This window comes from Lathyrus oleraceus, chromosome 7 (genome assembly GCF_024323335.1).
Source record: "Lathyrus oleraceus cultivar Zhongwan6 chromosome 7, CAAS_Psat_ZW6_1.0, whole genome shotgun sequence".
Classification (NCBI taxonomy): domain Eukaryota; kingdom Viridiplantae; phylum Streptophyta; class Magnoliopsida; order Fabales; family Fabaceae; genus Lathyrus; species Lathyrus oleraceus.
The window spans coordinates 164,792,155-164,807,997 of NC_066585.1; the positions used below are offsets into that span (position 1 = coordinate 164,792,155).

General features: G+C 35.3%; 1 protein-coding gene across 2 annotated transcripts; it reads left to right on the top strand.

Annotated features, from left to right (window-relative positions):
- Positions 1-2,666: 2,666 nt before the first annotated feature.
- LOC127101666 (60S ribosomal protein L3) lies at positions 2,667-6,140 on the top strand. 2 transcript variants are annotated; one of them, XM_051039134.1, is made up of 6 exons: positions 2,667-2,738; positions 2,865-2,965; positions 4,442-4,552; positions 4,681-4,985; positions 5,210-5,619; positions 5,719-6,140. In XM_051039134.1, the coding sequence occupies exons 2-6, from the start codon at positions 2,881-2,883 to the stop codon at positions 5,975-5,977; spliced, it is 1,170 nt and encodes a 389-aa protein (XP_050895091.1). In that variant the 5' UTR covers positions 2,667-2,738; positions 2,865-2,880; the 3' UTR covers positions 5,978-6,140. The 2 variants fall into 2 exon arrangements, with proteins under 2 accessions (XP_050895091.1, XP_050895090.1); XM_051039133.1 differs by having other exon boundaries at positions 2,679-2,738; positions 2,855-2,965.
- Positions 6,141-15,843: the final 9,703 nt, after the last annotated feature.

Below are 15,843 nucleotides of genomic sequence, written 5' to 3' on the forward strand. Positions count from 1 at the left end.
CCTTACCGAGTTGAGCCTATGACAGTGCCAAATCCATTCACAGTCGAGAGGAACTACCAAAGGACCTTCCAAAAATCCGAGATTCAGAATGCTTTGCAAGCAAGGGAAGCCAACAAGCATTGTACCTATAGATACCTCTATCGAGCACATGACCATCATAGATATGACGATTTCTATAAACAACAACAAGAAATTCAAGCTGCTTTTCAACAACATCAACCATGTCAACACTTATAACAATCCTTTGCGCTTCATTCCATTCAGCCACATGATGTGATGATTCCATCTCTCACGCCCACATAGTTTAACCTGATGAACAATCTTTAAGGAGAAGCTGTATTTCACAGAATTTATGTTTTATTTTTCAGTGATCTTGCCATTTGGATGGAAGGTGAATTGTAACTCAGATTTGGTTTGAAAGTGTGATGTGAGATCTTGGTTTAGTGTTTATAAATCTCGTAACTTAGGTTTACGGTTGTGAACTGCTTTGAAATTATGAACATATGTAAATTGAAATGTATGGAATGTTGGAAAATTTGAATTTGAGATTAAAATGAAAGGCTTAACATATATGTTGGTATGGTCTGTGTAATTAGGAGAACGGAATAGATATATCATGAAAGTGAAAGTGTTAAAATGGTTATTGGATGGTTTCAAGATGTTTACATGTGAACATGAATGATAGTTGGTTATGACTTGGAAAATGATATTGGTTACATGGTTGACTTTTGTCAAAGTTGACCAAAAAGTCAACCGTTGACCAAAGTCAATGCTTGGTCAAAGTTTCAATCTTTTGTATTTTTTCGTGTAATGAATCATTGTAATGATTGTGATGATGGAATTTCCATTTGAATGAACTTGGATTGCTATTGAGTTGAACCCGTAATTGTACACGAACATGTATTGAATGGAAATGCATTTGTCATGACCTGGGATTTGAATTATGGACCATTGTATGAACATCCTTGTAATGGATTGAAATGAACAGTGACCAGGACTCGTAATTGACTTTGAATTGAATTGGTCAAGATATGGCACATAATGAATCATGTGGTATGGAAAATGAGTTTGAATGAATGAACGTAGATGACAACCAAGGTCGTGACTTGGATGAAACATTCACATGAATCCCAAAGACGTGAATTAATTGTGGGTGGACCAAAACTAAACCAAAGGAAGTGTATGGATGATACAAAGCATAGTTGAGATTAAGCTTTAACATGGACCAATGGGCAATGGGATTACCTGGACTAATGGACACATCATGAGCAAACCATGAGAAAACCATGCATTAGAAATGAACAGATGAAACGAAGATAAACAAACCAATGAACAAGCTATGAGTTAGGAATGAGAGAATGACTGGATGACATGTCATGAGCGAATTGAATCAACTAGAAGTTATGATGCCATGAAAACGGATTTGAACCAATGAATACTATCAAGCAAAAGATGAACATGTAAGTCTAAGAGGTGAAAGCTAAACAAAATCCAATAAACCGCCATAATGGACCATGACCAAGTGGGCATTGAATGAATCATGGCCAAGCAAGTGAAGCATTGATAATGAATAAGATGGAACGAGGGTTAGAGGCACACCCCAATTAGGGTTTGGGGACTCCCTGATCAAGTGAGGATCCCAAGATTAGGGTTTTGCTTCACCAAGAAGCCAAAGTTGAATCATCAATGATAAGAACTCGTACAAGCCTCAAGAGCTACCTCCAATTAGGGTTTGATTGGTTGGGCCACCTCGAGTTGCAGAGAAACCTTGGCTTCCACTGGATGCAAGCATAAAGCTTTAAATCCATGATTTTGTCCTCTTGTATCAGAACAATGACTATGCAGGTGACATGAATGATATGAAGATATGCATATGACCAAGGCTAGTGACCTAGATGAACTTTGTGAAAGGTAGCGTGAGTTTTGGGGTATGACACCATACATATGAACGAGGTTTACTCGTACTAGAAAAGGCTCCAGTTTGATGATTATGATGTGGTGAAAGAGAGTAAGTCAAGTATATCTACCATGATAGAATGAAAGGTCATTCAAGAGAAAATTTTGAAAGTTGACGATAACACGAAACTTCACATCAAAGAGAAAATGAGAACGATTGCCTATCCAGAAACAACAAATTTGAAACCACCCGTGAAACCAGTAAAAATAAAGGGTGTTCCTAAGAAAGTCAAATCGACATCGAGTGATAATTAAACTAAATGGTCTTCATCATATTTCAAACATGTCAACACACTTCTTTCAAACTCTCCAACTTCACAATCCAAAAGAAGTTACTTCAAAGGTGCATGCATAAGTAAACCATTATCTTCACCATATTTTCCACCTACACCATCTTTAACAAAAATGATACTATTGAAGAGATGAAGTTTTTTATGCACAAATATATTGACCAGATTGTAGATGTCAAGGGTGACTGTAACTACAGTTATCACGCTATTTTATCTTTGTTTAGTAATGTATTTGGCTTGTTTCGGAATATGATGTGTATTTGATGTGGTTATGGATTTTGAAGTCCATAATTTAGAGGTATTTTTGGAATTTTGCCACGTGTCAATTTACATATGGGGTGCATTTAACAATCCCCACATTACAATAAAGCCCAGAAATATTTGGATCCGAAGCCCATTGAGTTAGTTATTCATCTAGGGACTGTTATATAAACGCAGAGTCTAGTATTTTGACATCATAAGAGTTCTCTCCATTTCATACTATTGCGGCCGGTAAGCTTTTTCGATGCTATATTCTCCTCTCATTATCAGATCTGTTGTTAACTGTTCTATGGTTTGGATCTGCTAATTACTTGTTCATTGTTCACAAATGTTTATATATATTGTAGTTTTTTGCAGTTGAAGTAAGAGAAAAATGTCTCACCGAAAGTTTGAGCATCCAAGACACGGTTCTCTCGGCTTTCTCCCAAGGAAGCGAGCTGCTCGTCATCGCGGAAAAGGTTTTTTACACTTCATTTTCACTTTTCATCACTAAAATCAGGTCTTAATTGTGTTTTTGAGCCTTTTCAAAAAACAAAGGATCTTAATTGAATTTTTAGCCGAAGGATTTTTTGTGCATTATCGTGTAATTGCCATTTCCTTTTGTGATGATTGAAACTGCTTTCATTGGTAACTGGATAATCAAGGCTGGAATCTCAAAAACGGCTTATCTAGCCTTAATCCTTTGATAGGGTTTTGGTTTGGAATACAAAATGAGCTAGAGAATTGGCATCTATTTTGCCATAGGCCTTTGGTTTGGAAGCATTTCTTCATTACGATTGGAATATTGGTGATACCATGATCAATGCACTGAGATATACTTTTACAATAATTTTTCTAATCAGATCAAAGGCTTCAGTAAGTTTAAAATTCTTAGGTATTCGGATGTACATATGAACCATACTTCCTTAATACATAATTTCAATTGAATTGAATTCAAAGGTAGTTTGATCTACATATGAATCGTGCTTTACCTTAATTTATAGTAATTATATTTTAATTGAACATTACGGCGATAACAGAAGTTGATTCATGTGTCCTTGGGGTAAGGTAAGACGAGGCTGTTGTTCTGTTCTGAAAAAGTATTTTTTATTTTTTGGGAAATTTGAAAAGTTTCTATTGTAAATTTCACTTGTAATGGGTTTTAATGTTTTTTCCATTTTATGTAATAAACTGAGTTTAGTTTTGATTTTAGACATTATGAGATGAAACAGGGTTCTTTACTATTTACATCTTTTATTCAAATTCTTTGCACTTTTTGTACATGAGTTCTATCCGATTACTATTATTTGATTTCTTTGGGAACAAGTAAAGATACACTTGTTGGTTACTTGGATTATTTATTTCTTACAAGTTATTCATATTCATGAATTTGCTTAATTATACCATTATTATTATCATTTCTGTCCCAATTAATAAAAGTATACCGGTTTCCATAAACATGCCATTGTTTGTTTTCAGCATTTTCACATATGTACGTACGTGTGAGGGTTTAGACTTTTATTTATGCACCAATCTGCATTCTTTTACGGTTTGAAAATTAGCATCTGTCTCTACATATTACTGTTTGGTATCTGTGTTTGCTTTGCTATTCATATCTATATTTTATCTGCTGTTTTTTCTAATACTATATCTATTTTATAGTTTTACTTCCTTGTCTCATTTTTATGTCTTTGTATATCTATCTTTAATGTTTAAGTTTATATCTCTAAGTTTGGTGACTAATTTTGAAATTAGCAACATTTTTATGTTTTTGTTTATTTATGTCATGTGACTAGCTTTCATGTGTGTTCTTTAGTTTTCCTGATACCAGTTGTAGATCCGTATAGTAATATATATCCCTATGGTTATTCATATACGTCCATTGCATGAAGTGGTTATTAATGTTAGGCCACTGCTCTTTTTTCCTGAAAAGATTATCTAATTTGTCACTGCAGTGAAAGCCTTTCCAAAAGACGATCCTACCAAACCATGCAGCTTGACTGCTTTTGTTGGCTACAAGTCTGGGATGACCCATATAGTTAGGGAGGTTGAGAAGCCTGGATCCAGTAAGTCTGATGTTTTGGAATTCTTTTGAGATCATCATGTGATCATTTATTTTGATTTTTTCTTCTCATATTGGCTTCTAGATATGTCCAATGTTAATTTGCACTGATAATATTCCTTGCTCTTGTAGAGCTTCATAAGAAAGAGACATGTGAAGCTGTCACTATCATTGAAACTCCTCCACTTGTTGTTGTTGGAGTGGTGGGCTATGTGAAAACACCGCGAGGCCTTCGCACACTGAATACTGTTTGGGCTCAGCATCTAAGTGAAGATATCAAGCGTCGGTTTTACAAGAACTGGTGCAAGTCAAAGAAGAAGGCTTTTACCAAGTATTCCAAAAAGTATGAAACCGAAGAAGGAAAGAAGGATATTCAATCTCAGCTTGAGAAATTGAAAAAATATGCCACTGTCATCCGTGTTCTTGCTCATACTCAGGTACCAAAAATGTCTTTCTTTTATCTTATTAGAGTTTGTTTTTTTGCTGTTAATCATATGTTGTTCTAATATCATAAATATCTACTATTGTGTAATATCTGTTCTGTTGAAAATTTTAGTCTGAGTCGAATTTTTTACAAATTAAAAGTTCCAGGTTTATTATTTTCAGTTGACTTGAAACTACTATGGTTGTAACGAAATAGTTTTTCTTTGTTTAAATATAGATAAGGAAGTTGAAGGGTCTAAAACAAAAGAAAGCTCATTTGATAGAGATCCAAGTTAATGGTGGAACAATAAGCCAGAAGGTGGACTATTCATACAGTTTCTTTGAAAAGCAAGTCCCTGTTAATGCTGTTTTTCAGAAGGATGAGATGATTGATATCATTGGAGTAACTAAAGGTAAAGGTTATGAAGGTGTGGTAACTCGTTGGGGTGTGACCCGCCTTCCACGGAAGACACACAGAGGTCTAAGGAAGGTTGCTTGTATTGGTGCTTGGCACCCTGCTCGGGTTTCTTTCACAGTTGCCAGGGCTGGTCAGAATGGATATCATCATCGCACTGAATTGAACAAGAAGATCTACAAGGTTGGCAAGACTGACGAAGAGTCTCACACAGCCATCACAGAATTTGACAGGTAATGTAATAGACAAGTATTGCCAATACAGTATGTGTATCTTTACAAAAGCTCAAAGGTTTTGAATTAATCATGTTCATTGTGTGATTTTCTCTACAGGACTGAGAAGGATATTACGCCCATGGGTGGATTTCCTCATTATGGTATAGTGAAGCATGACTATCTTATGGTGAAGGGAGGCTGTGTTGGACCAAAGAAGCGGGTTGTGACTCTTCGTCAATCACTACTGAAGCAAACATCTCGATTGGCTCTTGAAGAGATCAAGTTGAAATTCATTGACACCTCCTCCAAGTTTGGACATGGTCGCTTCCAGACTACTCAGGAGAAACAGAAGTTTTATGGTCGTTTGAAGGCCTAGTTCTTATTTTATTATATTTATTGTTTATTGTGTCGAGAGAACCTTCCTTTTCCCTCTGTTTTTGCATCAAATTAAGTCATTGTGGTGTTTGTTTGTTTAAAGTCAGTCGTTTAAATTTCTCATTGTGAAAACAATTTTGTTTTACTTTGATGGGTTTTGTGTATTTGCCTTCGTTGTGTTTTATTGCCTTATAGACAACAATTTTGCATGGTCTGCTAGTCAACACTTCTCGATTGTCTGATACAAGACCCCAAGCTTATCATCTTAAGATTAATATTGGTTTTGCTTTCAAAGTATTTATTTCAAATTTAGAGGCAATTACATGATACACAAGTCATTCTATTTAACTTACACATTATAATTTATACATTTCTGGAACGACTTTTTTTCCAAAGAATATCACTTGCAAAGGTTTAAACCAGTCATTCTATTTTACAAGGATTCCATTTCCAAGGAGAAGAATTTGGCTAAAAATATTTTGCATTCGAACATTTACACTGTATTTAAAGTAGAACTTTGCAATTCTGAGAAAGAATATGAGTTAAAATTCAAAACAACAACTGATACAAATTTCATGCACTCTATATTGGGAGGTTAAAACATTTAAATTGAGTGATAAATTTTGGTTACCTTCTATTCTATGTAGCTAAGTTATAAATATCAAGTACTTTATCATTTCATTGTAATTTCCTCCAAGGATTAAGTTGTATTGTATTCATATTTTTTTTAGAAGAAAAAATGACTAACTTACAGTTGCATCTTTGTGTTGAGAAATATAAGAAATATAGTTGGTTGAACTAAAAAATACTTTATTAATTATAGAACCAGTTGGATATAGCGAAGAAATTCCTTGAAGTGTCAAAGGTTAAACATAGCTATCGATTTTCATTATGAGCCAAGATAAATATCGTGTGTCAAATATGGTTATCTCTTTAACCTTTACATTTTATTTGAGCAACCCATATTGGCCAAAGGACAAAAAGGAAAAAGCTTTTAAACCAATGTAATTAAAAATCCGTTTTTCTCACCTCTAATTGGTATTAGAGCCAAATTTCTTATTTGAACACTTGAGAATGTGAGTTAAAGATCCCTGAAAAAAAACTACGTACGCAAAAAATTATAGAAATAATGTTGAAGATAATGATACTCTTTATTCAAACAAGTCTCCAATGTTTTATGGAGAGAAGCTCGATAACTAAAGAAAAATTTCTTTAATTTCTTCTTATCACAAGACATGGATATGCAAGATAGGGTAGTAGAAGACTAAACAACACATCTTCTTTTAACTTGAAAGGAAATGAGTGCCGATCAAAAAAGAATTTTAGCATCTCTATAAAAAATTTGAATTGACCCACTTCAATTTCTTTCTTTGGTTTTCATTTTAAAATCGGGTAAAATGGTTTTATGTAATATGGTAGTTTCGGGTTAGGGTCATTCAAAATTTGCTTCTTAGTCCTTCTCCAAGATGAATTTTTGTCTATGAATTAGTCAAGGGCGAGTCCCTTAACATCATCTCTCACTTTTATCTCCCTCGGAATTTTTCCCACCCTCTTTTTCAATTACTACGTCTTTTCCAATCTTTTTCTCACCCTCAATTGTTTCTTTTCTCTCATCACTAACCTTTGTATTTGAAGTTACCACTCTATTTCTCAGCTCAACGGCCTTGCAATTTTCATTTTTCGGGTTACCTATAGTGTTAACAATAAATTCACCACTTGAACTAGCTTGTACTGCCACTCTCGGAGATAATTTACCGATTTATATTTTTAAGTTTTTTATTGATGCTTTGATGTTCTTGTTCTTGAGCATCTTCTCTTGTGCCATCTCTCTCGGAGCTTTATACATATATGCTTGAGTGCTGTTCACCTGCTCAAAACTTGGTTGAGTTACTTTCATGAAATTGACTTAGATTTCCTCTAAAGGTGATGGTTTGCACTGAGGCGTTTGAGGTACTTGAGGAGTTCATTAGTTGTTACTCCATTTGACGTTGGAGTCATCATGCCAACCTTCACTATAAGTGTTAGAATAAGGGTTAACTATTTTCAAATTTTCAGCATACTACACATCTTATGTAGATCCCTCTGGAACACGGTTGTCGTTAGCATTCCCCTGCCCATAAAAATCACACCTAAATGTCTAAACCTAACTAACATTTGCCTAAACAATGATGGCTGCAACTAACTATTTTGAAATAACCTTAAGTTGTGCTATAAATGTTGTATTCGAATCAAATGCAAGCACACCCTTTGGTTTGATTGTTCGGTCACTTATTGAGCGATACTCATTCAGACACTTTCTTTCAATTAACTTTTTTACCCTGTCTTTAGTCTTAGTCCTTATGGTACTCCCAACTGAGGCATCCAAAATCATTCTTGTTTGAGCTGTGAGACCTTTGGTAAAATGATGCATCTGCTACATATTATTCATATTGTGATTCATACATCTTCAGAGTAACAACTTGAACCTCTCCCATGCACCAGACACTGACTAATAATCACTTTGATCAAAGTTTAAGATTTCTGCTATTCTTTCTATGAACTAAGCGTGTGTGAAAAATCTCTCAAGAAACATGTCATCTAACTCCTTCCATGTCTGAATGACCATGTTGGGTAAACATTGCAACCAGTCTTTTGCTATGCCTATCAGGGAGAAACCCAATAACCGTAATTTCACATGATCTTTAGTCACATCGTATGGGTTGCACATCGAACACGTTTCATAAAATCTAGCCAGATGCTCCCAAGGATATTTGATAATTTTTCCATCGAATTGTCTGTCCCTCAAACCTGAAAGCACATAATTTTTAATATCAAAAGTTACAGGGTTATCTAGTTGAAATCCTAACGATATTTGTCTAGCATCAGTCCTCCTGCAATAGTCCCCTAATGTTTGTCTCGCTGGAGCTGTCATCTCTAGTTTTTATTTTTTGACTTCTTTGATAACTTGCAGTGTTTCTCGCTTCACTCTACGAATTGTGTGTGTTGTTCTTTCAATTTTTGGGTCGATCGGTATCAGCGTCGAATCCACACATCGCATAAATAAACAAACAATACGTTAGTAGCAACGCACAACACATAACATAATAAAAGTAGAAATAACAATTAAAATCAAAATCAAAATCCCTAAAATAAAATAAGAAAGATAAAACTAAAATTACTAATAGAAATAAAAAGAATAATTGCAAAATTAAAAACGTTGCACTAAATTGTCTTGTCGAAATTACCAACAATCCTCGACAGCTGTGCCAAAAACTTGATGGGCAATTCTAGCAATTGTACTAGTATCGTCGAAGTAATAAATAAATTCCGTCTCCACAGGGATTGCAAATTTTAACAAGGTAACTATGTACGAATTAAAGTAAATAATAATGAGGGGTTTTCAAGGTTGATTCGGTTCGAGAATAAAACGAGAAAATACTTGGAATACAATTCAATAACTAAAGGAAATTAGATGTTCTTTCAACTCCCCTACTCATACTTGTTGATGAACTATGCATTAACTAATTTTATAATACGTTAAAGTATTACGACGAATTAACACGACCACTGCATCCAATTCCTTGATGTATAACTCACTAATGTACACAATAGTTTCCTAATTTTTTATGCCAATTCAGAGTTAAATTAGGCGTTCTAAGTTCGTTAATCCAAAAACCACAACTTGTAATTACCTATACCTAGTTAATTATAAAGTTGAATAATTTTCCTAGATGGTATATTAACGGTCAAATATTCTTACTCATCTTATATCGATTCATGCATTCATTAATACACAAAAAATAATGAACACAAGGACAATTAAATAATAGCAATAACATAAAATAATTTAACTAACATCAAACATCTGTTGAGATATTAGATATAATTCAAATGGAGTTGTCTGGTCCAAATCCAAAACTAATTAGGGTTTAGGGTTTTTTACTTAGTTTATTATTTTACTTAGTATTCAAGTCACTTAGGTGTATATAAATAGACACTTTGTAATTCAGTATTATCATTCAATTCAATTCAATAATACAATTCTTATTTCCTTATTCTCTCTTTCTCTCCTCACTAAAAGTGTCACGAGCACTAACAATTTGGTATATAGAGCTCCGATTAGATTGTTGATCGTGTTTTCAAGAATCACACGTCATAGATCGTGCTTCTGAGATTGTGGGTTGTTGTTGATCAATCGCTGCAAAGATGAATGGTAGCAGAAATTTACCAAACTCCCTTCCAACTCTTGACGGCAAGAATTGGCTTCGATGGAGAAAATAGATGCTATCTCTATTTGGCTTTCATGAAACCCTATAAACGGTTACTAATGGTGTTTCTGCAGTTGGTGCAGATGCAACCGACGCACATAGAAATGCTCACAAGGATGACATGAATATGGATTGTAAGGCGGAGTTTTACATCCAATCGGCGGTTGATGCGACTAATTTCGACAGAATCGCTCAAGCTGATTCGGCAAAAGAGGCATGGGATATTCTTGTCAAGTACTATGAAGCATGCGAGAAAGTCAAGGTTGTCAAGCTGCAAACTTTATGAAGACAATATGAATTGTTATCGATGGGAGAAAACGAAAAGATTGCAGGCTATGTGTCAAAGGTGCAGAAACTCATCCATCTCATGAAGGGTTGTGGTGAAACCCTAACTAGTAAGATGATAGTTTAGAAGGTAATGCGTATGTTGACCTCTCACTTTGATCATGTTATCATAGCTATTCAAGAATCCAACAATCTTGAAACCCTAAAACTAAAAGATTTGGTTGGTTCGTTGGAGGCGCATGTGAAGCCGGGCAAAAATGTACTCGAACACGTCGCACAGTCGAACATACAACAAAGTCACCACCAAACTTTATTTATCCCCAAAGAGGGAAGGTAAAATATTGATAAAACCCAGGGGTAACAGAGAAATGGGTAAGGAAGTCGGTTATACAAGGGGAAGGTATTAACACCCCTCACATCCATGGTACTCTATAGGAACCGTTTTGAATGTTCTTGCTCGGGTGAATGTTACTATCTTCATGCACCTGCAAAATAGAAAAAGGTTAGAAAGAGAGTGCTCGAGGAGGATTGAGGCCCTCATGTCTACGTATTCTCATAGTGCAATTAGAAAGTCAAAGCCTCTTAGTTCATGGAACTAGAGACAGAAAGGAAAGAAAAGAAAGAAAAGTGTTCGCCAGGGATTCACATCCTCGTGCCTACGTACCCTCATAGTGCAATAAGGAAGACAGAGCTTCATAGTTCAGAGAACTAAGATTGAAAGAAAGATATGATTAGGGGTGGTGTTTAAACCGGAAAGCGCTAGAAGCTACCTGAAGTGATGTTTAAACCAAAGCAAAAGGAAATAGGGAAATGGTGTCAAAACCAAGAAAATGGGTGTATAACCATGAAGATGTGCCCCAAAAGGAAGGGGGTTAACCATAAAGGTGTCCTAAAAGGAAGAGGGTTAACCGTATAAGTGTATCTCAAAAGGAATGGGGTTAACCATAAATGTGTGTCCTAAAAGGAAATAAAGGTATATAACTAATGAAGGTGTCAACCTGAATTGTGGTGTCAAGACCAAGAAAGGAAATGGGTTAACCATAAAGGTGTGCTCCAAAAGGAAATAAAGGTATATAACAAATGAAGGTGTCAACCTAATTGTGGTGTCAAAACCAAGAAAGGAAAGGGGGTTAACCATACAGGTGTGTCCCAAATGGAAGGTGACAATGGTGTTTAAACTAAAAGAGTTGGAAAGAGGAGCCACAAGGCTAGTTGCAGAATTGACAGTTAACTGACTTGAATTGCACTAAAGTCTATGAATAAAGGTGAATACTCTGATCAAATGGGTCATTCATCCCGTACCCAAAATATTAAGAATGAGGATATGAATGCTTCCTCTCACCCCTTCTCTATTGCTTAAGGCGCATGTCATGCAATCCTTATCAATGTTTGACAACTTGTTGAAACAAGTTCTCAAAGATGCTAAGTGGAGATGGGGCAGATGATTGATGCCTTGACTGGTGCTTGAGATCTTGTACTTGATGAGAGGCTAAAGCTCCAAAGTAGCATAGACAAGTCCCATCAAGTGACCAAGGGACTTATGGTCAATTTGACAAAGATAAAAGGAGTATGTGCAAATTCAAAGGATGTAGTTGATCAAATGGAATTTGATCAAGCTAAATCAGAGGGGAATGAGATAAATAGAACACACAATGCATGATGATACAAATAACTAGCCCAGGGTCTCATTGTAAGGTATTCCAAGAGAACGCCATGTATGTGTAAGAGTGTACTAAGCCTAGGTCTCATTGTTAGGTAGCCTAAGAGAAAGCCATGCGTGTGCAAGTGTACTAACCTAAACAAATGAATATGATAAGAAGACGCATAAGGCAAATAAACCATGAATAAGATGACAATGCCATAAGTTTAACAATTCAACAGTAAGTCAAAGTCAAAAGGTCACCGCGTCCCAAATTACTCCAGATCAAGCAAAGGTCCAAGATCCTAAGTCTAAAGTCCAAAATCCAAATTCCAAAGTATGAGCATCATCATTCCAAGTCAAGCTTAGGTCTTAAGGATCAATTCAATTCATTTGATCATATTTTGATTCATTGAGATGATGTCAAACAGATCAATCACAATATAAGAAGCAACAAATGAATAAGACAAGATGAATAATGTATGACGTGAGATGATGAATAATTAGACATGAAAGTAAATTGCATAAAGTAAAGGCATAAAAGTAAATGACTTGAATTAAATGACAAGAATTAAATGACAATAAAGTAAATTCAATGATTAATGATTAGATTTAATGGTTAATTGATTGTGTCGGGACAATTTAGCGCTATTGTTAAGCAATCGTAAGTAGGCTTATGTAGAAGCCATACCTATCTGAGACCGGACAATAACAATTTATGTGTCAGACATGTTAGAGAATTAACACAAGTTAATCTCCTAAAACATGTAACGCAATAACCAAAACAAAATAAGAAGGAAGATGAAGAACAAAGAGCAAAGTGAAAGCAAGCTCAAGTGTTTGACTTAGGATCCACTATCAATCAAATAAATGGGACCCAAACATATGACTCCATAAGGGATAACCTATCATTGATTCAAAGTGCCAAAAGTGATCAAATGTTCATTTACAAACATGTTTGAATCAAATAAGATTGAATCAACCTCAAGTTCATCTATGGATGACTAGAAAGGTAGAAGCATTGATCAACCATGTCAACAACTCAAGTCAAAACATTAAGTGCATAAAAAATCAAACAAAAATGATATTTAAAAATGATTAAAAATGTAAAATAAAGATAAAATTCGAAACTATGATTAAAATAGTTCAAAAATGGTTGCAAAATTTACACAAAGTTCCAAATATTACACATGAACAGATCGCAAAGGTTGGATGCAAAAAAGATTGAAAATGATTAAAAAATAAATTGCAAAAGGAAATTAAAAATAAAAATGAAATAAAACTAAAAATAAATACAAACATGATTTAAGAAATTAAGATAAAAATATATGTGATGCAAAATATTTTTAAAGACTTTGTGTAAAAAATTTGGACCAAAATGAATTAAAAATGAAGGAGAAATTAAGCGGGAAAGAAATGAAATAAATAAAATAAAATAAAAAGAAATTAGGGCGCCAACAACTACTAGGATTTGAAAAAAAGCGTTGTCATGCTCTGATTGGATGAGTTTGAATCTTGGCACCAAAACACGCGCAGGCCAACTTCGTCTTCAACCTTCAGCTCAATTTCTGCAAATCATGAACTTGTGTTTTTAGCAACACCCAAACATGAAGTTAGATTCACAAAACATCATTGTTCATGTCTCCCTGCATCAGAGTCATTGATTGGTTCCGAGCAGCTAGAATTTTTCTCAAGAACACGAAGCATCCTAAGTGTTCAAAGTAAAATTAAATGACTAATACGAAAGATAAATTAATGGTAGGAGAGGGCTTTTGATCAGTGGAACAACACGCAGAGAGTGGTAACTTGTTTGCTCAAGAATTTAACTCGTATCTACCTTTCCAGTTGAAGCTTTAAAGGTCAACAATGGTAGAAATAGGGAGCATGATGCAAGAGGTTTCAAGGAAAAGTAATGATGCAGTTAGCTTCAAAGGATGCCGATGAAGCTTTATGGGCAAAATTTTGAGGTTGAAAGAGCTTGAATCGAAGGAACCACAAACTGGTTTTTGAGTGATATCAGGTTTTAGTGAGACATGGATTTTCTGCCTCTTCAAGCTTACCAATGAGGGAAAAATGATCCTCTATTTATAGGAAATGAAATGGGAAGCTCACACATGCCAAACAGATCTGAATTCATGTGAATTAAGGTTGAAAAATTGTCAAATGGTGCTCGTGTGAGATGAAGCATGAAATGTCTGATTTGATGATGAAACCTGTTCGTTTTTCACTTTTTTGCACGCGTTTTGGTGTCATGAGTGAGTTTCACATGTGCAAGTGGTCCCAAGATGCAAAATGACTTATAATTGCAAATTCTGGGCATCAGGCAAAACATGGTTCATCATGCCATGTTTGAAGTTGGGCCAAATGGAATCCATTCGTGTGTTTTGTGATTTTCTTTGTGGATTTTGTTCATTTCATTTCCATGAATTAAATGCAAAAGAATCAACTCAAGAGGAGGCCTGGGGTGAAAATGGAAAGTATTGAAAGTTAAGGTTGTGACATGCCTTCTAGGTTAGGCATTTGGTCAAGCAGTCTTGGCACATTTTGGGCATCTTGGGGTCCCAAGTAGATGACACCATAAATTTTGATTTCCTCATGCATTTAGAGCCTAACTTAGGTCAAATGAACATTTAGATAAGCTTACCAGAATGCAAAAGAAATGGGATCAAAAGGATACTTGAGCTGAAAATGACATGGCTGCCAAGTGGGGGTCATGACAAGGTTTTGGCCCATTTTGGAAACTTAACCCCTTCCAAACTTAAGGTCTTTATGGGTTAAATTGATGCTTGAGACTTGAAGCAAACTTGTAGAGGAACTTAAAAGGAACATTTTTCTCAAAGAAGCTTGTCAATAGGTTGAAAACTGAAGAAGTTACGTGGTTTGGACCAAAAGTGAGCCACACTTGCAAATTAGGTCAAACAAACTTGTGCCAAATTGTGCAAACTTGAAGTTTTCTTACATCTCAAGCCAAAATGACGATGGAATGAGCATCTCTTGAAGAAAACTTGATTAAGTCTTGAATGATCTTGAGGATGGCTTGATGATTGGATGAAATAGCATGGAAATAAACACATGAACCACCCTTGAATCAATTGACCAATACTTGCATCTTTCTTGACCAAAATGAAACCTTGTCTTGCCTTGAATTGAAGCATGATCACCTACATGGATAAAGGAACAAACAAGTACCATCTCTTATGATGCTTCGGTTAGTTGAAAAGTGAACAAAGTGAAAACCCTAATGTTAAGATTAAACAAAGAATGTGGCCGTGCTTGTGAGCCAATGACCAAATGCAATGGTCATTATGATGCATGATATAATGTCATGTATGAAAATGAAATAAAGAAAAAAGTAGGAAAAAGAGGGTAAATTTGTGGGTATGACAACATGAGATTAGGATTGTCGAAAGAAAATAAGTTCAAGACTCGATACAAGCACCACAGGCTCAGTCATGGAAGAAGAATGGTGGTTCCAACAAGTTCAAAGGAAAAATCGGCAATACTCAGGGCAAGAAGTCTTGGTCGAATCCTCACAAGAATAAGGTCGATGATAGAGCTTATGAATCCTCGAAAAGAGGAGAAGAAAATTCCTATCAGAAAGACAAAGAAGAGAAACAAGGTGTGCAATGCTATAACTATGAAAAGTGGGGTCACTTGGCCAAGCATTATTGGTACAGGAAAGACAATGGAACGACA